The following is a 24,908-nucleotide window of genomic DNA, read 5'->3' on the forward strand; positions in this document are numbered from 1 at the left end:
GTGCTGCTGAAGTCTTCGTCACCGTCCTTCTTGTCATCGTCTCCGTCTTCACCATCTCGGGGCGTCACCAATCAGGCAGCCTACCAACTCTCCCGGCTGAGTAACGTCGCCGACAGTGACGGACTAATTGTAAAGTGTGCACCCCGATGGTGCTCGTTAATAAAGAAGTGTCTCCGAGTTAGTTACTACACAACTACTCCAATTCCATTCACAGCAAATATAATCCGGCTCCATTACTTTCTGCTCAAACAGGGAAGTTCCTCTCCAGAGCATCAGCAACGTGTTCTGGGCAGCTACTTGGGAAGGATGCTGGGCCCTGATAAGCGCTTGCCACAAATGAACCATGAGACCTCGCTGAGCTCGTCAAGGAGTATCAACTATCAGCACGCAAACTCCGGTCACCCTCGCAGCAGTGGCTTTTTGGCGAGCCATCGAACAAACACGGTCACGGCATCGCTTCTGCGGCCGTCTGGAATGCTCTTCTAATATTAGGAAGCCACTGGAGCTATGCATTTTGAAATCATCATCATCTGAATTAACAAACTAATTTGTTTAGGATTGCTTCTTGTGTCTAGTTTGTTGTCCTTCCCCCGCACGTACAATTAGCACGGTTGGCTACATACACCATGCGTACAACATACAAACACGATACGTATAACATACATACATCATACATACAATGTATAACATACATACAACATACACAATACGTATAACATACAGAGCTGACCAGCCCACACCTGCACCACTGTTTGTGTGTGAATGAGTGGCGTCCGGCAGGCGAGCAGTGGTGCAGTGGTTAGCGCACTCCATACAAACCCGGTGATCCGATTTAGATTCCCGCTCATGGCTAATATGAGAAATATCTGAAATGGTCTTGGGCCTACCCTAGATCGACTCAGCCTTAGTTGAGTACCTGGTGCTGTGTCCAAATATCAACGCTGGGGAGACAAAGGCGGCCGTGCGTTGTGTTGGTCACCCACCATCTCGTGTGCCTTGCCAGCCTTCATAAGTCCTCACTAATAGCACTTTCCCCAGCAGTCTTTTAGAAGCTACACGGGGATATTTGTCTTTGTGTGTGTAATCATCAGCACCGGTCAAACAAAGGCGGCTGGGTGTGGCGCTAACCTCAATCACCCGCACGTGGCGCTCTCTTGCCAACCGCACTTGCCCCAGCAGTGTGTTCGAGGCTATATGGGGGATCTTTGCCTTTTGTGTGGTTCCCGTAGGGAGGCGGATGAGTGGGAGGAGACGGAGGCGCTGCCGCTGCTGCTGCTGCTGCTCGAGTGGCGGAGCCGTGGGGCCAGACGGCGGAGACGCGGCGGCGGCGCAGCACGGCACCGGTAAAGACCTCGCGCTCGCTCTCTCTCCCTGGGCTCTCCATCTCTACACGATCTCTCTCTGGGATTTCCATCTCTACACGATCTCTCTCTGTAACTCTCTCTCTCTCTGGGCTCTCTCTCTCTGGGATCTTCATCTCTGGGATCTACATCTCTCGGCTCTCTCTCTGGGCTCTCTCTCTGGGCTCTCTCTCTCTCTCTCTGGGCTGTCCATCTCTGGGCTCTCCATCTCTGCCCTCTCTCTCTCTGGGATCTCTCTCTCTGGGCTCTCTCTCTCTGGGCTCTCTCTCTCTGGGCTCTCTCTCTCTCTCGCTGCACTCTCTCTGTGCGGTCTCTCTCTGCGCTCTCTGTCTCTGCTCGCACCTCTACATTCACAGGGATGACGAGGGGTCTCCGCGCACCACCACCGTGTCGCCTTCGCCGCAGGTTGCTCGGGCAACGTGCTAATGCACGTGCGTTGTGCAACGCGCCCGTGTGCACGCAGCGCTCGCACGTTCACGCACACTCTCGCGCATGAGATGTAGACACGTAGTTCTACCTTGCCACACATGGGAGCACAGTGATGTAAATAGACATGCTGTCACACGCACGTGTACGCTGACATTCGTATAGACAAACACTCACACGGGCATATACAACATAGGCAAAGGTCCCCCGTGTAGCCTTTAACAGGCTGTTGGGGCAGGTGTTGTTAGCGAGGCCTATTAAGGCCGGCACGGAGCACAAAGTGGCGGTGTTGCCTGCGCCACGCCTAGCCACCTTTGTCTCTCCACTGGCTAACACATTGCACCATTTACGCATTCGAGGCCAAGTCGACTTAGGGGAGGCACAGGACTGGTTCGGATAATTGTTACTGGTGTTGGCCATGATAGCTTACTGCTACACGACCTCTCCCCAATCTCTCACGAACACACACACTCGTATGAATGCACAGGTACACACACATTCACATCGTCCATCAACACACATTGGTATATACGCACACATACACTCATTCCACCTGTCGAATGGCAGGAGGCGACAGGCATTTAAATAGGAGTTGCATTCACTTCCTGGGCATCTTAGTTTGCTCAGAGATACTGAGATAAACTCTAGGTGTGTGTGTGCGCATGTACCGCGTGTGTGTGCGCGTGTACATGCGTGTGTGTGCGCGTGTACCGCGTGTGTGTGCGCGTGTACACGCGCGTGTGTGCGCGTGTACCGCGTGTGTGTGCGCGTGTACACGCGCGTGTGTGCGCGTGTACCGCGTGTGTGTGCGCGTGTACCGCGTGTGTGTGCGCGTGTACACGCGCGTGTGTGCGCGTGTACCGCGTGTGTGTGCGCGTGTGTGTGCGCGTGTACCGCGTGTGTGTGCGCGTGTACACGCGTGTGTGTGCGCGTGTACCGCGTGTGCGTGTGTATTCATGCGCGTGCGTGCAAGCCACTGCTGCCAGGGAAAGGTTGCGGATGGCAAAGCAAATGATCGTAACTGGAAGCCGGCGATTGGCACATTGCGTTGTTGATATTCTAAACGGGAGCGTCTCGTAACTTTATATACATGTAATCTGTTGAGCGCCGGGTTTTCACGTTCAAACGTATGTGAGGCGCAGCGCTGTTCTCCCCTTGCGCACGATGGCAGCGATGGTGGCATCAGCGAGAGCAGCAGCAGCAGTGGCAGTGCTGTGGTCCAGGAGCTCCGTGCCTGTTTGTGGCTGCTGCTGCTGCTGCCACGACGGGAGACGGACGGCTTCAGCAGATAGTCCCTCCGCCTTCTCCTGTGTTGAAGGAGCTCAGGCCACGTGGTTTACTGTACCGTCCGTTGTCGTTGTGTAGTCAGCGATATTCATAATGATTTAACACGTAAGCTTTCGAGACCAATATTGTTCATAATGAAGGCTTTTGGGTTAGATCACGTAAGTATAAATGTGTCGTAACCCGCCACCAGCCGACACAGCCAGTTAGGTTCATCACTTAAACAAAACGTGCCAATTAGTTACTACTTCAAAATTTACATTTTAAAATGTTGTGGATTTACTCTCCAAACACCGGTGGGCTGAAGTAGTAACGAATTGGCGCGTTTTGTTTACGTGATGAACCTTTACTGGCTGTGTTGGGTGGTGGCGGGTTACGACACATTTCTAACCCAAAAACCTTTATTATGATTAATAATGATTACATGACGTAGGTATACCTACGTGACTTTACCGAAAGAACCAAAGAGTATGGATTCCTGCAGTCACGAAAGCTTCAAATCAAGATTAATAATAATTGTCTGTTATACCCGACGTGGTTTGCATCTTTGTTTTGATCTTATTTTTGGTTTCCCTTTCAAACTTATAATTTGCATTGCCAGTCCTGGGCCTCCCCTGGGTCGACTTGGCCTTGAACGAGTGTGTCACCATCACTACTCGGGGAGACAAAGGTGGCAGGGCGTGGTGTTAGCCACCCACTCCCTCGTGTGCCGTGCCGGCCTTCAAAGGTGCTACTCGCTAACAACACTTGCCCCAACAGTCTGTTAAGGCTACACGGGGGATCTTTGTCTTTGTGTCTGTCTTGGTTTGATACAACGTACGATACCATGATACAGCGTACGATACCATGATACAGCGTACGATACCATGATACAGCGTACGATACCATGATACAACATACGATACCAGGTTGTGAAGCGTGCTCGTTTTCCTCTGTCACAACTGGAAGCAATTTGAGACAACTTTAGTTGTTGGTTCAATTAATTGCTTCTCACGTAACGGACGGCGCGTCTGCTCTGAGCACTGTAGGTCGTGACGCCGCGATGGCTATAAGCCTCTGAGAGCAGCCGTGCTCGGTGACAAAGACAAAGATCCCCCGTATAGCCTTCATGGACTGTTGGGGCAAGTGCTGTTAGCGAGCACGTATGAAGGCCGTAACGGCACACGAGGGGGTGGGTGGCCAGCACCACGCCCGGCCACTTTTGTCTCCCCAGTGGCGATGTTTACACATCGCACCAGGTACTCATTTGAGGCTGAGTCGACCTAGGGGAGGCCCACGACCAGTCTAGATATTCTTCACTGGTGTTGGCCGTGAGCGGGAATTGAACTCGGGTCACCGGACTCACAGGGCAGCGCGCTAATCGCGACGCTACTGCTCCCCACGTTGATGCAGCAATGGCTAGGAGCCTCTGAGAGGAGGCGTGCTCGGTGAACTGCAGCTGAAGACCTCATGAGCGGTCCGTGTGGCTTACTGGAAGGAGCGCGTGGAAACAAAACGACACGTCCACAACGCGGTTGCAATGCGATAGGAACCGTCTATATCTGTTGGCAATTGTCAGATGGCGAAAATTGATATTTATTTGCGCCGTATAATAGTATATTGCGTCCGCATTAGAAACCACATTGACTGAGCAAGCATTGGTGGTTTTTAGGAATTGGTGTTAGCAAAAAAAAAGCTGATCCTCTGTATTTTGGCCAAAACGTCTGCGTCATGCAAACGTGCACGGTCACGGCAATGGGCAGCAGCAGCAGAAGTGTGGTATCAGTCATCGAGACTTATCCGGGCGAATTAACGTTCTGTTGTGTCTCGCTTGGATATCTTGTCGGTTTTACAACTCAAGAGAGATTCGTCATCTCCCCGGCTCGCCCCGAACTCCCGCTTCTGGTCACGGCCGCGCAGTGACTGACGCGGTGAAGTACGGACAGACGGTCGACGCTGCGTGGTGAAGCCTTCGTCCAGCAGCGGATTGACGTGCGACCCCTGCGTAAGCGACCCCTGCGTAAGCGGCGTCTGCGTAAGCGGCGTCGGCGACGTTCTCCGAGCTTCGTGCGCGACGGCGTTGGCCGACGTAACGGGATCGAGGCCGTGAGAAGCGTCGCCTCGGGTGCACGTGACGGCCGAGTCTGACCAGCGAGGCCGTGCCGCGGATGGTACCCAGCATACGCTCGCGCCGTAATCTCTGCTGTTCCTCGGTCTCGGTCCTTTCACAGTGAACGCACGCTCTGAACGCGCTCTGAACGTTGAGAGCGTGTGTTGAGAGCGTGCGTTCAGAGCGCTCTCAACACGCGTTCAGAGCGCTCTGAACGCGCGTTCAGAGCGCGTTCAGAGCGCTCTCAACACGCGTTCAGAGCGCTCTCAACACGCGTTCAGAGCGCTCTCAACGCGCGTTCAGAGCGTGTGTTCAGAGCGCTGCTAACGCGCGTTCAGAGCGCGTGTTAGCAGCGCGCTCTGAACGCGCGTTGAGAGCGCTAGAATCGCGTGCTCGAATCGCGCGCTACGGACGCACGTGCTCCATTCACTCCAGCCTGGTCCAGCAGCTCACACAGAGCACTACGAGATGCACAATGGAGTAACGTGATGTACATCATGCTCGGAACATTGAAACCATAACCAGTTCCTTGGATCCCTGTTCTGGCAAACATTTTGCCACTAAGTATCTGCAGGGTCATGCAAACTACAAGGGAGTTACACGTTTTTTTGCCAACAATAACCACCGACCAATCAACCAAGACCTCCTGGGATCACGCTGCTGTCACCATCCTAGAATCTCACACAGATCCAGAAGAATGCTGCTCGCGATCACAGTGGAACAACGCAGATGCCCGGAATAAACTAATTCCAGACCAAAACATCGCCCCTCCTCGCTTTGACATCCCTCGGAGACCCTGGTGTATCCACCGAACCGCATCACAACATTGACGTGCCCATGCGCCCGTCTCATTAAAGACAAGCCACGTTAGTGCAACAGTAGAATTGCAACCCAAACTATGGACCAAGATAGTAAACCACTGCGGTCCGCGCTCTTTCAACAGAGGAGGAACAGCAAAGCCTCACCAACTCTTTCCTGCAGACTCCGACAATTAGCATGCAGCTCCTTGACATTGTTGTTGCTGCTGCCACTATGCACAACAATGCAGTGCACTTACGCAGCAGCCCGTTTTGTAATCCACTGCTGGCTGAGGCCCACCCCAGAGCCTGCGAGAGCCGTTTGGTCTTTAGGCCGTAGCACGCTGGGTGTGGACTGGCAGAGCGGTGGGCCCTGGGACCGGCTCGGTCATCTTTCTCTCTCGCCACCGATGTAAGCCCTGGCTGAGAATCGAACTCGGGGTTCCCTGGTTCGTAGTGCGCTGCGCTAATCGCCGCAACTTCATCGCTCCACCCGTCAACCATTCATCGTTAACCGTGGTCACTCCACTGCTGGATAAAGGCCTCAATGAGCTGCCACCACGTCTCCTTATCTGGCGGCGTGATGATCCGGCTAGCAACTGTACGTGTGATGATTTCATTGATCCATCTCCCCGCTCGACGGACGGACTCTCAGACACGTATTCATTATTAACCTTGCCTTATAATGGTGGTAAAATATATAGAGCTGCCGTTGCAGGTAATGGCCTATCTAGAGAGTGGAGAGAGAGATTAGCTAACTTTATAGTTGGAGATTACATTTTACGATGTTCTTTGGAAGTCAAGCACAACCTTCAGGGCAGAGCCTGGAGGTAACTGGGTGTCTTCTGCGTGGAATCAGGCAGAGGGGAGAGAGCGTGGGTGCAGTGGTGGCGGCGGTGCCGTCGACGGTTGTGGGCACAGTGGCATCTTCATCTTAAGCTCGGTTCGTTGAGAAAACTAGAACATCGTGAGGGAGCGGACGCGAGCGATCTGTGAATTGCCCTTGGAGCCGTTAACAGTTTGCTGCGCAGACGCTGAGGAGCAGACGCAGACCCTCGGCCTCGTCGAACGTCTCTACTTTGTATAAATCCCGCTCGAGTCGTTTGCGGTGTCGTTATTTTAAATTAGGCAACGCTGGACTGCGACGCCGGCACACACGACGGTCGACTCTTGCGAATGACGTCACGGAGATCTTTAACGTCCGCTGTGAATCGGACGGCACGTGGCGGTGGTGGTATGATTACGGCTAATGCGCACCACGGTATTAACCAGGGTGGCCGCCTGATTCAAACCTCTATTGCTGCTGCAAGCGGCGAAAGTGCTCCCACGAGGGCGCTCACACGAGCAGCCCCTTTTGGCGGCGCGCGCGAGGAACGAGACGTCCACGATGGTGCCGACCGACGACGCGGCGCCACGTTGCGCCACGCGGAGGAGGCGCGCCGGGTAGGGGGCGGTCGCCACCGCCCCACTGCGTGACTGTTCCGGAGTTGAGGGACGTGGACGGTTCCGGAGTTCAGGGCCGGTTTCGCAAAGCGGCGGTGTAGAATCCGCAGTGGTTGTTTTTTTATATCGCGTGGAATTTATAGCGGTCTTAATCTGTAAAATCTATAACAGTGTGAATCTGGAGAATTTGCAGTGGTGTAAATCTGTGGAATCTATAGCGGTGTCAATTAGTACAATTTCGAGCGTTGTGGCTGTAGATTTTCACAGTTGTGCTAACAGACGCACGTGTTTGGATTCTCTCTGGCGACTCCAGTTTACTCCGCCCCGAACATTCTCTATGACGGAATTTGTGAAGCATTCCCAAGCAAGACACTCTACTGAGGCTTTCCTCGATGAAAGGAAGGGATAATTACCGTGCATGAACAATAGCACGTAGCGATTGGGATCTCATGGAGAAATCTTCACCCCTTGCTGGCAGACCAATGCCCGTTTGCAGGCCAGTGGTGCCGAGTCACCTTGTGGCCCACTGGCAGCGTCTGTGCGGCGTAGCCACGGCACCACCACGGCACCGCCGCCGTGGCGCTTTGTTGATGCGGCGAGCATCCAAGCCACCTTTGTCGCTCGCGGTTCTCACCGAGTGAGCGGTCCCCCCCCCCTGCCTGCTTGTGGCTCGTGACGTCCGTCCCACACGCGGGGTGCGGGAGCTCTAAATAAGCGCGCACTAACGCCGGCGCTGATAGCGAGCGAGTCTAAAGTTGGTGGCGGAGCCCTCTCCGCCCTCTGCGTGAACTCCCCAGCGCTGCCGCCGCCGCCGCCGTTATCGGTGAAGCTGCGAGGCCCTTTGCCGAGGGCCCCTCTGAGCCAAAAGTGTTTCGTTATCTTCTCGCCGGAGTTCTCTCTGCCGGTGCGGAGGCAACGCCTGGCAATTGCTTCGTGGCTGCCCCCGGCTGAGTGCTTTGTGCCGAGATGCGAATCTGCCTCCTGAGCTCCTTATCCCCTTGTCGTCCGGTGCCAGATTTACGCCCGCGCGCATGTACAGTGCTGCGGGTGCCCTCGGATCTCGGTTCATTGGCATGGAGAGGCACGGGGCGTCATATACTCGGGGCGGAGTTAAGGATCTAATCGTTTAGAACTTTCGACTTTTGCATTATTATGGGTGATTTTGCATCTTTCTTTATACTGTATTGTGTTCTGGATTTTTAGATGATTGCAAGCATAAAAATGTCTCTACGCTGCTAACGGTATTATTTATCTATTTCAAACCCGATCATTCCAAGTGCTGCAAGTGGAATTTTCCATCCAATTTATTTTTGATTCTGGCAGCTGACACTCGATACATAGCGCCCCACAGCCTATAATGCCTGTTATGCATAGTGGTCACCCATCCACGCACTGGACTGCTGTCAACCCTGCTTCGATTCCGAGATCTGGCCGAGATCTCACTGAGGTTGGCTGACATCTGACCGAGATCTGGGACATTCCATCTACACAGGGCAGTGGGCAAAAATACATTCTTGTACTGTACATCTGTGGTCCCTACCTTCACCAGCCCGCGTTGCCCAGCGCGGTGAAAGTATGCTCAAGGTAACCACCACGATCGGCACGGCGTCAGTCAGCCCTCATCCAGCGGCGGATTGGCACGGGTCCGCACCTGCGGTAGGTGCTCGGGATGTGTGCAGTGCGCCTGATGCCGCACGCCACAAACGGCACTGCCCGGAGCCGCTCTGCCGCTCTGCGGGCAGCGGCAGAGGGTGGGCAGTTGTTTAGCACGCTCCGCCTTTGCCGACCCGTGCGGACCAGCGTGGCGAAGTATGGCCACGCGTCCCCTCGTGGGCCCTGCGAGGCGTTAGGGAGGCCCTCGTCCAGCAGTGGGTGGACCACGCAGGCCACGGGGGCTCATCGGTACTGCCCGCACCCCCACCCCCTCGCGCGAAACCCTCGGTCGGGAATCGGCGGCGTTCTTAACGTCCCAGCGGGAAAGGGTGGCTCTCTCACCTCGCCGCCTGAAACTGCCAAGTGGTGGGAGAGAAGGGGTCGCTGCTGGGCCGTCCGTTACCACTCGCCGCTTTGTGAGTTTACATCGTCGTCGTTTTTGTCGTGAGTCAAACGCTGTGTGGGGCCCTCTGGCCCTGGCACACCACCTTGGAAAGGACCTCCACCCCCCCCTGCCTCCACCCCCCCCCCGCCTCGCCCACCCCTACATTGGCTCCCTCCCGTCGACCTCACCGACGGTGAACTTACTGTTGGGGCCAGTGCCATTAGCGAGCGCCTATTAAGGTCGGCACGGCACACCAACAAAGGGTGGTGTGGTCGACACCACGCCCGGCCGCCTTTGTCTCACCAGTGCTGATGTTTATTATGCGGCGCTACAGGACTCATTTAAGGCCGAGTCGACCAAGGGGAGGCCCAGGTCCGGTCGAAATATTGGTCGTGAGCGGGAATCGAACTATGGTGTATGTACGTTGGATGTACGGTGTATGTGTATTGTATGGTAAATGTATGTTGGATGTATGTTGCGCGTATGTTGTACGTATGTCGTCTTGCGCACCATACGTATCCACCCGCGCTAATTGGAGGTGCGGGGGAAGGACGATCTCATGGAGATGGACACAGACGCACAAAAACAAAGATCCCACGTATAGCCTTAATTGACTGTTGGGGCAAGTGCTGTTAGTGAGCACCTATGAAGGCCGGCACTGTGGCACACAAGGGGGTGGGTGACGATGTTTACACACCGCTCCAGGAACTAATTTCAAGGCTAGGGGAGTAGGCCCAGGGCCGCTTCAGATAATAGTTGTCAGTGGTGTTGGCCGTGAGCGGGAATCGAACTCCCTCGCCAGCGCGCTAACCGCTACACGACCGCTCCCCTACACAGACACACACACAGAGACATTCAACGGAGAGTTAAAATAAATAATTAATAAACACAGACACACAGACATCATAAAACAATTACAACCAAAAGTGATTGTCACTTTGATCTTTACCCGTGGATTGATAGTTACATTTTAGTGTGGTCTGGAACTGTTGTTGTTGGCTTGGTGTGATCTGGGACTGTTGTTGTTGTCTTGGTGTTGTCAGGGACTGTTGTTGTTGTCTTGGTGTGGTCTGGGACTGTTGTTGTTGTCTTGTTGTGGTCTGGGACTGTTGTTGTTGTCTCTGTGTGTTCCCACTGGGACTGTTGTTGTTGTTGTCTTGGTGTGGTCTGGGACTGTTGTTGTTGTCTTGGTGTTGTCAGGGACTGTTGTTGTTGTTGTTGTCTTGGTGTGGTCTGGGACTGTTGTTGTTGTTGTTGTCTTGGTGTGGTCTGGGACTGTTGTTGTTGTCTTGTTGTTGTCTGGTACTGTTGTTGTTGTCTTGGTGTGGTCTGGGACTGTTGTTGTTGTTGTCTTGGTGTGGTCTGGGACTGTTGTTGTTGTTGTCTTGGTGTGGTCTGGGACTGTTGTTGTTGTTGTCTTGGTGTGGTCTGGGACTGTTGTTGTTGTCTTGGTGTGGTCTGGGACTGTTGTTGTTGTCTGGGACTGTTGTTGTCTTGTTGTTGTCTGGGACTGTTGTTGTTGTCTTGTTGTTGTCTGGGACTGTTGTTGTTGTTGTCTTGGTGTGGTCTGGGACTGTTGTTGTTGTTGTCTTGGTGTGGTCTGGGACTGTTGTTGTTGTTGTCTGGGACTGTTGTTGTTGTCTTGTTGTTGTCTGGGACTGTTGTTGTTGTCTTGTTGTCTGGTACTGTTGTTGTTGTCTTGGTGTGGTCTGGGACTGTTGTTGTTGTTGTTGTCTTGGTGTGGTCTGGGACTGTTGTTGTTGTTGTCTTGGTGTGGTCTGGGACTGTTGTTGTTGTTGTCTGGGACTGTTGTTGTTGTCTTGTTGTTGTCTGGGACTGTTGTTGTTGTCTTGTTGTTGTCTGGGACTGTTGTTGTTGTTGTTGTCTTGGTGTGGTCTGGGACTGTTGTTGTTGTCTTGGTGTGGTCTGGGACTGTTGTTGTCTTGTTGTTGTCTGGTACTGTTGTTGTTGTCTTGGTGTGGTCTGGGACTGTTGTTGTCTTGTTGTTGTCTGGGACTGTTGTTGTTGTTGTCTTGTTGTCTGGGACTGTTGTTGTTGTCTTGTTGTCTGGTACTGTTGTTGTTGTCTTGGTGTGGTCCCACTGGGACTGTTGTTGTCTTGTTGTTGTCTGGGACTGTTTTTGTTGTTTTCCTGCCTTGCCCAAGGTTGCATTTGGTGTAAAATAAAGAAAAAGTCCCGGCAGGATTGTGTTGTACCTGTGCACGTTGTAGTTACCCACTTTATCTAAATGTTTTAATTTCATTGACTTGCTAAACTTTCCTGCACTTTGCGCTCTGGTCGTTGATTGTTTTTGTGTTGTTGCTGTACCTTGCTGAGTCGCCCCTACTGGACATCTGTGAAAAAGATCTTCACAGCTCATCAGATTCCATCTGCAGTCTAAATACAGATTCTGATTCCAATTCGATTGTTGGAGCAAGTGCCGTTAGCAAAGTGCAGCGCCTAATGAAGGCCGGCACGGCACACGAGGGGGTGGGTGGACAGCACCACGCCCGGCCGCCTTCGACTCCCGGGTGGCGATGTTCACTACACCGCACCGGGTATTCATTTGAGGCCGAGTGGACCTAGGGGAGGCGCAAGACCGGTTCAGATAATCGTCACCGGTGTTTGGTGGCTGTGAGCGGGAATCGAACTCGAGTCGCCGGGTTTATAGCGCAGGGCACTAATCACTACCGCTCGCACACACACTCACACACTCACTGACACACTCACTCACACACACTCACACACCCACTCACACATTCACTCACACACACACTCACACAACAACAACAACCGCCATTCGCCACTAAGTGGCGGTGACGTCACCACGACGCTTGTGCCAGGCCATGTGCACCTTGAGGCCACGTGAAGTGTCGAACGCCCGCGGGCAGGAGGTCACGGGGCAGACCTGAGTGCCACGGGTCGACTGACTAAGATGACTGAGATGACTGGCTGATGCACCACCTGTGCCCCCTACTGTGGCAACCTGCTGTGCTTTAGCCACCCAGCGCTCCGCTCGTTGTTGTGAGCGTCACTCCTCCGCTCTCCATTGTTGTTGGAGGGCGACTACCTCCAACTGCCTAGTAGCGTCCTTCACGAGCCTCTTCCACAGAGGCCGATCTTGACACCGCTGGTACCAGTCATTGACAAGTCCACTCAGCTCCACGTCCTCCTGTACCACATCACTCCATCTCTTTTCTAGCCCGTGCCGCGCCCGTTTAGCCCCCTCGATCCGGCCGAACAAAAACTGTCACACTCTCACACACACACTCACACACTCACTCACACACTCACTCACACACACTCACACACTCACTCACACACTCACACACACACTCACACACTCACTCACACACTCACTCACACACTCACACTTACTCACACACTCACACACTCACTCACACACTCACACACTCACTCACACTCACTCACACACTCACTCACTCACACACACACTGACTCACACTCACTCACACACTCACTCACTCACACACTCACACACTCACTCCCTCACACACACACTCACTCACTCACACACTCACTCACACACTCAATCACACACACACTCACACACTCTCACTCACTCACACTTACACACACACTGACTCACACTCACACACTCTCACTCACACACACACTGACTCACACTCACTCACACACTCACACACTTACTCACACACTCACACACTCACTCACGCACGTGTATCTACCTCCTTGCTGTTATCTCACAGCTATCGTCCGTCTCGCTCGTTCTATTTGATGTGCCTCATTACCCGAAGAAGAAACGTTGCCGTGCAGTTTGCACGCAAAGTTCCGTGAAGCCAAAATATGTTATTCTCTCCCGTGTGGTTCGGTGCACGAATCGCGAGCATGAGCATCAATCTCCATCGCTGACCCAATCGTTACGTTCCGTGCCTTACACCTCTCACACACCCGCACACAATAACAAAGGCTCCTTGTACGTAGCCTTGCGGTCGCTGGTGCGAGTGCCGTTAGCGAGCACCCGGTCGACTTTTATCTCCCCATTGCTGATGTTTGACGCACTGAACCAGTTGCCACGGTTCAGGCTGAATCAACCTAGGGGTTGCACACAACCGGTTCAGATATTCGCCACCGATGTTCGCCGTGTCCCGGTGCCCCGGCCGCGGTTTGTAGCGCGCTGCGCCACTGCTGCCCTATGCCAACGTCCCTCTCAAACGACGGCTCTGAATTCCTTTGCCGAGTAGAAACAAAGGTGCCATTTATCGCTATCCACATCGCCCACAACACGCCCGCAGCTCACGTACGAGCGAGACGTACGTAACGAGCGAGACGTAACGAGCGAGACGTAACGAGCGAGACGTAACGTTGGAGACGTAACGAGCGAGACGTAACGAGCGAGACGTACGTAACGTTGGAGACGTAACGAGCGAGACGTAACGAGCGAGACGTAACGAGCGAGACGTAACGAGCGAGACGCGCGCCGTGATGCACGCATGAACGTGATGCACGCATGAACGTGATGCACGCATGAACGTGACGCACGCATGAACGTGATGCACGCATGAACGTGATGCACGCATGAACGAGATGCGCGCATGAACGAGACGATTACGAGCAGGTGTGGCTGCGAAGCCCTCGTGACGCACGTTCACTCTGCCAGGCAGACTCGGGACGCAGGTTTGCAATGGAGAGAACAATGACACTTCAGTGCAGGAAAGCAACCAAGAGAAATGTGACAATAGAGGTTTGTTGATAAAACTCTACACGGAGTGAATAATACGCGGTGAACAAATATGTCTGTGGCCGTATGGGTGCACAGGTGCGTGCGTGTGCGTGCGACGGAAGCGGTGGTGCAGTGTTTAGCACGCTATGCTGCCCAGAAACCCAAGTTAGATTCCTGCTCACAGCTAATACCCATCACGATTATCTGAACTTGTTCTGAGCCTCCTCTAGGTCGACTCAGCCGTTAACGTTGTTTCGGGTTGATCCAAGAGTGCGAAATCCACCGGGCTTGACGTCGGTTTGTGGTGGCACGTGACGTCGGATGGCGTCACTTCCCTTTTGCGCAAAGAGCGCATTAAAGAATGCAAAAAAATATCTGAAACTCCGAAACAAAGATCCGAAATTGTACCTTGAATATCCAGAAATACGAGATGTTTGAAACCAAACTGTGTCCTTAGTATAATCTAACAATAACTTGTAACGCGCCATCGCAGAGCAGTCTCTCTGCGCTGTCGTAGAGACAGAGCGGGCGACTCGGGCACGAGGAGAGGAGCAGCGGGAAGGCGGCGATGTGGTGAGCCGGTGCCAACTATTGCCAAAGCTCTTGTGGCCCTCTACACGTGAAGACGTTATCGGCCAATCACTGAGCGCTTATACACGTGGGAGTGATATGGAGCTGCCGGAGAAAACCCACGTGTGCCAGGGGGCAACGCTCGATCCCGTACACACTATTGCTGTACCGCCTTTCTCCTGGCGAGCCAGGGTACGGCTCCTCCTCGACGCCCGCGGGAGGAAGTTTCGTGACGACGTCCGCGTGCAATCCACCAACCCTCGCTGCTTCCTCCACAGCGCTGGATCGCTACAGGCAGCCGCGTGCAGCGGCAGCAGCGGAGTAGCCACCGGCGACACGTACGTGCTCGTGCCCGTACGCCCCGCGCGCAGCGTCCTGGCAGCTGGCGTGACGGCGCTGGTGTCGCCGCTCGCTCACAATCGGCGCTCATGCATTAATCACACACCGGCGGCGGGGGGTCGCGTTTGCCGGGGCAACTCCCCATGGCGCCACTCCGCGCTTTCACGCTCCTAAGCTGCAACCTCCCCCGCTGTTAAATAATGTATAGACCCGCCCGTGGACCGTGTCCGCCCGCCCTCGCGCACATTCCACCCACTGGTCATCATCACCGTCGTCATCAACGTCGTCAATGGCGTCGTCGTCATTGGCGTCATCACCGTCGTCATCGGCGTCGTCATCGGCGTCGTCGTCAGTGTCATCGTCGTCAGTGTCATCGGCGTCGTCATTGGCGTCGTCATCGGCATCACCTTAGTCGTCGTCATCAGCGTCGTCATCGGCGTTGTCATCGGCATCACCATCGTCATCGGCGTCGTCATCGGCATCACCATCGTCGTCGTCATCTGCGTCGTCATCGGCGTCGTCATCGGCGTCGTTATCTGCGTCGTTATCGGCGTTGTCATCACCATCGGCATCACCGTCAGCATCACCATCGGCATCGTCATCGGCGTCATCATCGTATTCTTCCATTGTCGCCATCAACCATGAGCATTTTCAGGATCCTCTATCATTGTCATCATCATCAGCGTCACTTTCCATTATCACCATTGATTTAATCTTTTATCATCACGATCGTCATCTTCTGTTGTCATCGTCATCATCATCATCATTGTTATTGTTATCATTTTTGATTTTGTCATCATCATCGTTGTTACTGTTATCATCGTCATCGTTGTCATCATATTTCAGAAGCTAAGCGTGGCTGAGCCTAGTTTGTGACCGACCCGCCACAGAAGATCCTGGTTTTAATCTTTTGAGCCACAACCCTCAAGCACATCCGCACCCACCATGGCAGCTGAAGCGAATACTTGACCACGTCGACGATGCAGAAAAATGGGAAATTAAAAACTTTACGGTCAGCATGCGGCGACTGTGGTCACCACCCAGAACAGAGCAGCGAAGCAGATAAAGCGGTCTCGCTGTCTGACTCACAAAGACGAAGTAGGAGGAGGAGGAGGAGATGGCCCCGTCACAGCGATACTCCGCTACTCGCGATCGCCCGGCTCGTTAACCACCGCGGTGTTAAAGTCACTACCGCCGTTCTACACCAGGGGCCGGCAACCAAAATAACCAGAAGGGACACATTTTTTTTGTTCGGTCAAATAACTAATACGAGACGGCGGTGGTTGTCCTTAATAAATAATTGTCACAAAGCAGTCGCTTAAAGAGCCGCCGCACGCGGCTCCGGAGCGGCGCCCTGCCCGCCCCCTGGATCCGCACCAGCGGCAGCCTCGCGGAGACGGCGCCGGGTGGGTGCCCGTCGCTTCCACCGCTCCCCGCCGCCACCACAAAGCCACTCCGGTCGGCATGGCGAAGCACAGCGAGATGGCCGTCAGGTGGCGGTGCGGCGGAGTGGGTTATTGAATGCAATCGGTGGACACCGCGTGAGCTGCCCCCAAGTGGCGCGGTTCCGTCCCGCGTGATGTCCGACGTTCCGCTTCGCACGGCCGGGGTGGGGCTTCCACAGCGAACGGGACGCCGTGCCGGACGGAAACGTGCCCCCTGAATCGTCTCCACGTTACTCCGGTCTCCTCTCCCGTGACGGAAAATAAACATTTCCATGTTTAAATGGGCCGGGCAACCCAGTGCAGGACCCGCCTGGGTGAGAACCTTTAGACTCGGTGGGGATCTTCTGGCTCGCAGCACCGTGTTGCTGTTGTTGTTGTCTGCTGTGTGTGAACACGACTGGAAAAACATTTGCTTGGCACCAACGTTACCAGAAATTAGCTTCCCTGAAAATGAGCGTTGAAATGAAAGTCTGTATTGCCTACCCAGGGAGAGAAGTCAAGAGAGCAGGACAAGTCGCAATCTCTGAGAGTGGCCGGAGGGCCATTATCCTGCTGCCAGAACGGGGCGATGATTGCCTCTGTGGGTGTGTGTAGTTCAACTTGAGCCATATGTGGGTGATTTACGAAATTGGCAAAATTGGGACTCTGACGCCCGGCGCACAATGGCCCGGTCTTTGCAAATGACGTTACGGAGATCCGGCGCACGGCTACGGTTACCACGCACACCGCAGTGTCAACCGCGGTGGCCACTCGCCTCGAACCGCGAACCTCTGGTGACACCGTCAAGCAGAGCGGTGCCGTCCGAGTGCAACGCACGCGTCTTGAGCGCGTGTCGTGTGTAAGCATCTCGTATGTGTGTCGTGTGTGTGCGTGTCGTATGTGAGCGTGTTGTGTGTGCGCTTGTGTGTGAGCTGGGGAGCGGTGGCGCAGTGGTTATTACACTGCGTTACAAAGCTGAGGACCCGAGTTCGATTCCCGCTCACCGCCACCCAGTGACGATTTTCTGAACCGGTCATGGGCCTCCTTTAGTTCCTCTAGTTCGACTCAGCCTCAAATGACTACCTGGTGTGGTGTGTAAACATCGCCACTGGGGAGACCAATGCGACCCGGCGTGGTGCTGGCCACCCACCCCCTCGCATGCTGTGCTGGCCTTCATAGGTGCTCACTAACAGCACTTTCCCTAACAATCTGTTAAGGCTACACGGGGGAACTTTGGCTTTGTTGTGTGCTGGAGAGACAAAGGCAGCCGGGTGTGGTGCTGGCCAACTACCCCGTCGTCGTGTGCTGTGCCAACCTTTGTAGGTGCTCACTAACAGCACTTACCCAATGCTCTGCTAAGAGGGACCATTTTGTCTTTGTGTGTTCTGCCTAGGTTCAGCAATGGCCTCCCAAGTCAATAAGGATCTCCGGGTGATCGCAATCAACGCCACTCAGTCAGAAAAATTCCGCGATAACCACGTCAGGTGAGTGCGGCATCCCAGGGCTCTGCGAGTGATGGGCACGGGCTGTTTGACCATACTTCACCACGCCGATCGGTGCCACTCGCCACTGATGTTGGCCGGGGATCGTTGTCGGCGGTGCCCCCCCACACAGACACTGGCGCCACCCCGGTCGTCGCCCGTTATCTCTCGAACAATTTGAGAGTCACACGGTGCAGGCGCGGGCCTGTGGAGATTCTGCGTCCCAGCGTGCGGCCGTTTTCAGAAGCCGTAGCCTGGAATCGAACCCAGGTCACCGGGTTCACTGTACAGTGCGGCAACCGCTGCGCCACCATTCCACCCTGTGTACATATACAGTACAGTGCGACGTACATACGCCGTGGGTAAGCTCTGCAATAGCTTTTGACTCTCCAACGAGGTCCCTGAGATCTTCGGATCACCTTCTACCAAGGCTTTGTTCCTGGGGTGGTCGGGAATTTGCCACTGCACAGATCCCAAGCTTTGGAACATCGCTTTGCCTTTGCTCACAAGACAATCAGAGTCGTTCGTGCTTGTTGAGTCTGTCTTGAGAATACACCTCTACACCTCTGTAGACCGGCCTTCACCCCTGCACAGTCCTGGCCGTGTACCCTGTATGTTCTGTTTGTCTCCTGCTTTGCATATACGGTGGTGGGCGCATTGGTGGGATCTACGGATGAAATGCAGAACTTTACCGATGGACATCATAATCACTGTTATTAATTACCAGGTCCTCGCGTGCAAGCGATTTGATACGCACGTTATTGACGATCCATTCTTCTATTTCAACCGACCACCACGGGCCCACAATGGAAAAAGGCAATCAATCAAACATTATCTAGTGTTGCGCCCTTCACAATAAAGTGGTCACAGAGCGCTTCACAGATGGACACGTTAAAACGTATGTAACGTTACATCGGTATACACACAAGTTAAACTTAATACGAACAAAAAAACATCAACCCACTCCCTGAGCGAGTTAACAGGCCCCATAAACCGACCATCAAATCGTGGTGTCAAATGTTAGAATGCTCCATCCTGGACGGCCCCGTGGACTCAGTAGAACTGTTTCCTCGGTTGCGATGGGGTTTTCTCCAGGTGCCTCGCTAAGCTCTGGAGTTACCCAAACAGTCACGGCGGTACCAGGCGGCCCCAGAGACCGGAGCCTTGAGACTTCTCCTGGTGACCCAGGGTATGGTGGCACCTCGACGCCCACGGGAAGGGAGTTTCGCAATGTTTGTGTGATCGCCAACACGGCGGCGTGTTGCATAGTATCAGCGACGAGTCTCGATTATTGCAGCTCGCTACCCTACGGGACGTCTCGAAACAAAAACATTAGCAAGCTGCGGTGTGCACACAACTCTGGCACGTGTCGTGACGGGTACTGCAAGATCCGACCGTGTCCGTTCGGTGCTCGCCGAGCTGCATTAGCTGCTGAATGAATACATTGTAAGGTGGCGCTCACTGCACACAAAGTGCTTGCCACAAATGAACCTCGCTGATCTCTTCAAGGAACATCAACCTTCATCACGCGAACTCTGGTCATCCTCGAATCGGCTTTTGGCTAGAAATCTAACAAAGACGGTCACTGCATCGGGCGCTTTCAGATGCGTTTTGGCAGCCGTCTGGAATGCTTTTCCAATATTAGGAAACCGCTGAGCTATGCACCTTGAAATGATCTGGCTTTTGCATTTAGTTTTTTATCCTTCCCCAGCACCTCCGATTAGCACGTTTGACTATGTATGGTGCAAAAGAAGTTCAACGTAGATACGACCCACCAACCCTCGCTGCTGCTGCCTCTACAGCGCTGGAGTACGGCAGGACACGTGCAGCAGCGTAGCGGCCACCACCACCACCGCAACCGCCAGCACCACCACCACCACCACCATCCGTAGGCCGCGGGGTTTGACGCAGTGCCAGTTTGCCGGCACCTGTCGCAAACATAGAACAGATGGCGAGTGGCGGCACGAGGCTCGCGGATAACACGGTCACGTGATAACATTTGCTGCAGATGCCACGAACGTTGCCCCCTAACTCCCCCTCGGAATATTCGGGCCACACGTCGTCCCGCACTTACAGACCGTCCTGCGACACGCGTGCCGGCGTCGCCGTACAAACCTCCCGAACGTGAAAATTACTCGCAAATTACTAATCCATAATAAGTTTTCTTTTGTCGCGTAAATATTAATGTGTGTCATTAAACCCACCCACGACCCGACACAGCCAGTCGGTAAGGTTTGTCACGTAAACAGAACGTGCCAGTTAGTTACTAGTTCAGCACACTGGTGTGTTGGAGACTAAACCCACTACAACATTTACAATTCAAGTACCGTGACGTTTCACCGGTAATTAACAACCAGCCTCTTGAGGCGACAGTCTGAGTTGATGAAATTATGCTCATCTGTGAAACATCGTGCCTTGTGTGACAGCCTTGCGCTCTAAGAATTCTACAAATGCCACCAAAGCACACTCAGTGATGATTCTTCGTTATTGCCGATGCCGAACAGCGATTGTTAATTACGCATCGTCCTTGGGATGAGGCGATCTGGCTTCATCACCAATGTCACAGAGTGGGTTTTTTCTTTTCGCGTTGGATTGGAGTGAGAATCCCTCCTGATGTTGAGCCGACGCTGTCGCTGCGGTGAGCGCACTGCACTCGCGATCCCGAGGTCGCTGGTTCGATTCCGTCTATCCCAGCGCGGCTGATGGAACACGAGGGCAAGTTGGCCAAGTCACAGTGACTAAGAAATGTTCCTGCCTCGCCTGGTATGCAGGAGGTCGTGGGTTTAATCCCGACCCTGACGCCTACTGTATATTTGGAGTTTGCGTCTTCTCCCCCGTGGTCGTGTGGATTTTTCTCCAGGTCCTTCGGTTTTTTACTCCAAATTAGAAACATGCATTTAGAGTATTTGGCTGCTATCAATTTCTACGTGATAAGCCACTTCATTGAGCGATCATTTGTGGCCCGGTTGCTCGGTGGGCCTTACCTGGTAAAATAAAATAAAAATTAGCTAAAAATAGTTTTGAGTTTAAGTTCTCCCCCGCCTACTCCTGTCCACCCAGCAGCGCACGCAGGCGCATCGTGTGGTGGGGTAAAGTGTGGGTACTCCCACCTCCTTGAAGATGTAGGCCAAACACATCCTCTACGTGGACTCTCTATGGGTCCCTCTGGTGGAGGTCCTTCTGCAGCAGTGGTGTTGGCGAGCAGCACCTACGAAGGCCGGCACGGTGCACGATGGGGTGGGTGGCCAGCACCACGGCCGGCCGCCTTTGTCTCCCCAGTGGCAATGTTTACGCACCGCTCCGGGTACTCATTTGAGGCCGAGTCCACCTAGAGGAGGCCCACGACCGGTTCAGATTATCGTCACTGGTGTTGGCCGTGAACAGGAATCGAACACACGCACACACACGCAAACAAACACGCTTACAAATACGCACACGCATACACGCACACACGGACACACGGACGCACACACGTATGCAGATATGCGCGCACGCACGGACGCACGCACGCACCCGGGCAATGAACCCATTATTTGTGCCGCCACCTCGTGCGCACCCTCAGCCTAGAGACCCTCCGTGGCATGTCCAGGCAGTTTTCCCATCCCGAGCCGTGAGCAGGCCAAGCATGCTCCGCTTCCAAGGCGCGACGGGAACGTCGCTTAGCGCCCTGGGAATTACACAAAAATAATAATAATACAGCAAGACAGTCGCTTTGTGAGTTTCACAAATCTCTACGAACCGCCAACCCTCTCCTGCATGGCTTTGGATCAGTGGCGTGCGCCGCCACTACCGCCACCGCCGCCACCACCTCCACTGCGCAGTGTCAGATAACCTCACGGGGGAAAGCCAGAAAGAAGTCAACAAAGCGCGTCAACTTTTCTTACGAACGTTGTAAAAAGCGAGCCCTTGGCCCCTGCACTCCCCACATATCTGTGCCTCATGCATATTTCAGGGTAAGTGCTGATAGCCTGTAAGAGCCTCGCAAATTATTATCGTGATCTTTTTTATCCTTGGCCATGTCAGCCCCAAAGGCAGTCAGCTTGAGCGGGAGTGGGGCTGCCACGTTGGCACTCGATTTGAAAGCCTCACGACGTTCGATTTATTTATTTTTTGCCATCCGTGAATTATTGATGGCGCTCCGACAAACCCCGGGACCCTCGCGAAGATTAATCAAGGTCGAGAGTGCGAGGGGCGGCGGCGACGACGACGCGGCTCCCGAGTCACGCGGACGGCGGGGGGCCGGCCCCCGCCCGAAGCAACCGCCCGAAGCAACCGCTCGTTCATGCCTAATTCTCCACCGTTGGCAACCGTCATCGTTCTGAGCGGCGTCTCCTGCCCCGGCCCAGTCACTTTCACCTGTCGGGCTAAACGACGTCTTTCACTTGCGCCTGTTGTCTCGTGCGCGCGTCTCCCAACCCTGGGTCCACGATGACCGCCACGGGACTAACGTCGTGACGACCGTTGGCGTTTCACTCCGCACGGCGCCTGTGCCGGCCGCGAGCATTAGAAACGCAAAGTTTGATTTACACGACGAGCGCGTTTGCACGCGCCACGTGTCCCCGCGGCGCGGATCGAGAGGCTCGCGTCAAAACGACTCGAAAAATATTTGGTCGTTCTCCGGCACCGGGTGGTGGTACCTCGTGAGCATCGCCCAATGAGGGGCGTTCGCCCGAGCTTCCAGAGATGGAGCCAAGCGTGGTGGTTGGTTGGCTGTCGATTCTGCAATGGTTGTGGGATCTGGCGGAAGGAAGGAAAGGATGGCGAGGCGTCGCGGCATCCGATGATGCACCCCGTCGCCTCTGTGAAGGCGCTTTTCTTCAACCGTGACGTCCGTCCGCGCGGTGGCGCGGGGTCCCGAGCGTGGACGCCGAGGGGGCATTGGGGGGGCCGCGTGGAGTGGCCGCCCCTGTCGCCTGACCCTCCCTCGACTCATAACCCCTCACTGTTCTACTCTGCACCCGAGCGGGGTGCATCGGATCTGTCCAGAACAGACATTTCTTTCTGGCATGTTCTTAAGATCCCTCTCGGAGACCGGAATTTTCTAATTATCACAATTGCACCCATAATGTATTCTTTATGCATTCAAATTTAAGAGAACCTTCGTTTAAAAGTATTGTACAACCCTTATAAAATCGATACTCCCCACATATAATGATTCATGTCCTGTGAAGAAGAACCATTGCCTGAAACGTTGCCCGATATGTTTCTTAATCAGAATCTGTATTTATACTGGAGGAATCCGGTGAGCTATAAAGCTCTCTTTCACAGATGTACAGTAGGGGCACGGGGTAAGAACACCACAACAACAAACAATACAAAAACACGACAGGAGTGCAAAGTGGAAGGAAGGTAAACCGCACGCATTGTGATTGACCTGAATTATTCGCGGAGCCTCGTGACGTACAACAGCAACAGGAGAATGTTGACGCTAGCTTTACTAACTCGCTATTTTATTGCAGCTGCCTCGAAATAAAAATGGTCGGGTGGGATGTCGGGGGTGGCCCTGTTTACAAAGCCGGTGGCCAAAGTTAAACATTTACACTTGCAGATCCATTGACGGTGCGACCAGTGCACACAGATCGGAGCGCGGGCGACGGGAAATGCCGTAATTGACGCCTTCTGTGTTTAACCGGATCGACGACGGCGCCGAGCGCGCTGTTGGCCCCTTGCTGAAGCACAATCGCCCTCTCGGTGGCCCGCCCCGGGGCCCCACGCGGTCACCGTGTAGACGTCGCACTCGTGGCACACGCAATTTAGGTAAAGGTTGCGTAAATAAGAAGCACGTGGGAAGTGTGGGAGGGAGAAGTGTGGGAGAAGCGCTGGACAAGTACGGGGGAAGTGTGAGAGGGAAAAGTGCGGACGAAGCACGGGGGAAGGGGAGCGTTCCACCCAGATAACCGACGCGTCTCCACCCCCGTGTCCCTCTCTCCCCCACCTCCCAGCACCGCCAAGTACAACGTGGTGACGTTCCTGCCGCGGTTCCTGTTCGAGCAATTCAGGAAAGCTGCCAATGCCTTCTTTCTACTCATTGCCTTACTGCAAGTAAGGCACACCCCCCCCCCCCCCGTGTTTCTACGGACAGAATCGAGTTGTTAAATTGACTGTCCCCGAATTGTGACGAATCATGGGGAGGTTGTGGGGTCGCTGAATGTTTAGTTCCTGGCCAAGAGTTTTATGTTTGAGCTCTTGTACACCGAAGCAACGGAGGAATGGAGTCGCGGGGTCTCCCAAACCCGTCCCTCCTGTTGTCACCACGGCGGGCGTGCATGTTAAACATCTCATTGGAGACCCAAACATCGCACATCCTGGCTTTGATGTTCCTCCTCGTCAAAGACATCGGTGGTGGCACCATCACCCGCATCAGAACATCAACAGCAAGCCGATGTGTGCACATCTCCTTTATGAATGTGTAGTGTCCTCCTCGGTGTGTGCGCATGTGTGTGTGTGCGTGTGTGCGTGTGTGCATGTGTGTGGGGCGCGCACACTCAGTCGGAGACGAGGTAGTCGCAGGAGGCACCATCTCTCTCTCTTTTTATTTCCCGTTACACCAACTCCGGCCTCCTCTGTCTCGACCACACTGCCGTACAGCCCTGCTTAGACACAACCCTGACCGCGGTGCACCGACGGCGTCGACCGAGACAGACAATTATCGGGCGAAGGCGACGGCGAAGACGATGAGACGAGTCCACTCCCTGAATCAGCCGCCCGGAGCTCTCCGCTGCTTTTATTCTACTCGGCGCGGCTTGGCTCCGTCCTAGCCACACCTCCCTTCTCGAACCCACCAGATGGTTCTAGGGGCCTCCGATGAGTCTTCCGTGACCCTTGCGCCAGTTCCTCAGCCCTGCCGGCACACAGCCATGTAGATGTGCAGACACACACACACCGTGTAGATGTAGAGACACACACACCGTGTAGATGTACAGACACAAACACACCGTGTAGATGTAGAGA

At 54.1% G+C, this 24,908-nt stretch overlaps 1 protein-coding gene across 5 annotated transcripts in view; it reads left to right on the top strand.

The window, feature by feature from the left end:
- The window catches only part of LOC116955769 (phospholipid-transporting ATPase IA-like), a 139,629-nt gene that overhangs the window by 38,146 nt on the left and 76,575 nt on the right, over positions 1–24,908 (top strand). For all 5 annotated transcript variants that reach the window (XM_076053575.1, XM_032977085.2, XM_032977084.2 and 2 more), the window contains exons 2-4: positions 1,230–1,343; positions 17,870–17,960; positions 23,900–23,999. In XM_076053575.1, the coding sequence (XP_075909690.1) occupies positions 1,238–1,343; positions 17,870–17,960; positions 23,900–23,999 (297 nt within the window). In that variant the 5' untranslated portion in view covers positions 1,230–1,237. The remainder of the gene's footprint in view (positions 1–1,229; positions 1,344–17,869; positions 17,961–23,899; positions 24,000–24,908) is intronic.

This window comes from Petromyzon marinus, chromosome 61 (assembly GCF_048934315.1).
Source record: "Petromyzon marinus isolate PM22_M1 ecotype Great Lakes invasive population chromosome 61, UKy_Petmar_22M1.pri1.0, whole genome shotgun sequence".
Lineage (NCBI taxonomy): Eukaryota > Metazoa > Chordata > Hyperoartia > Petromyzontiformes > Petromyzontidae > Petromyzon > Petromyzon marinus.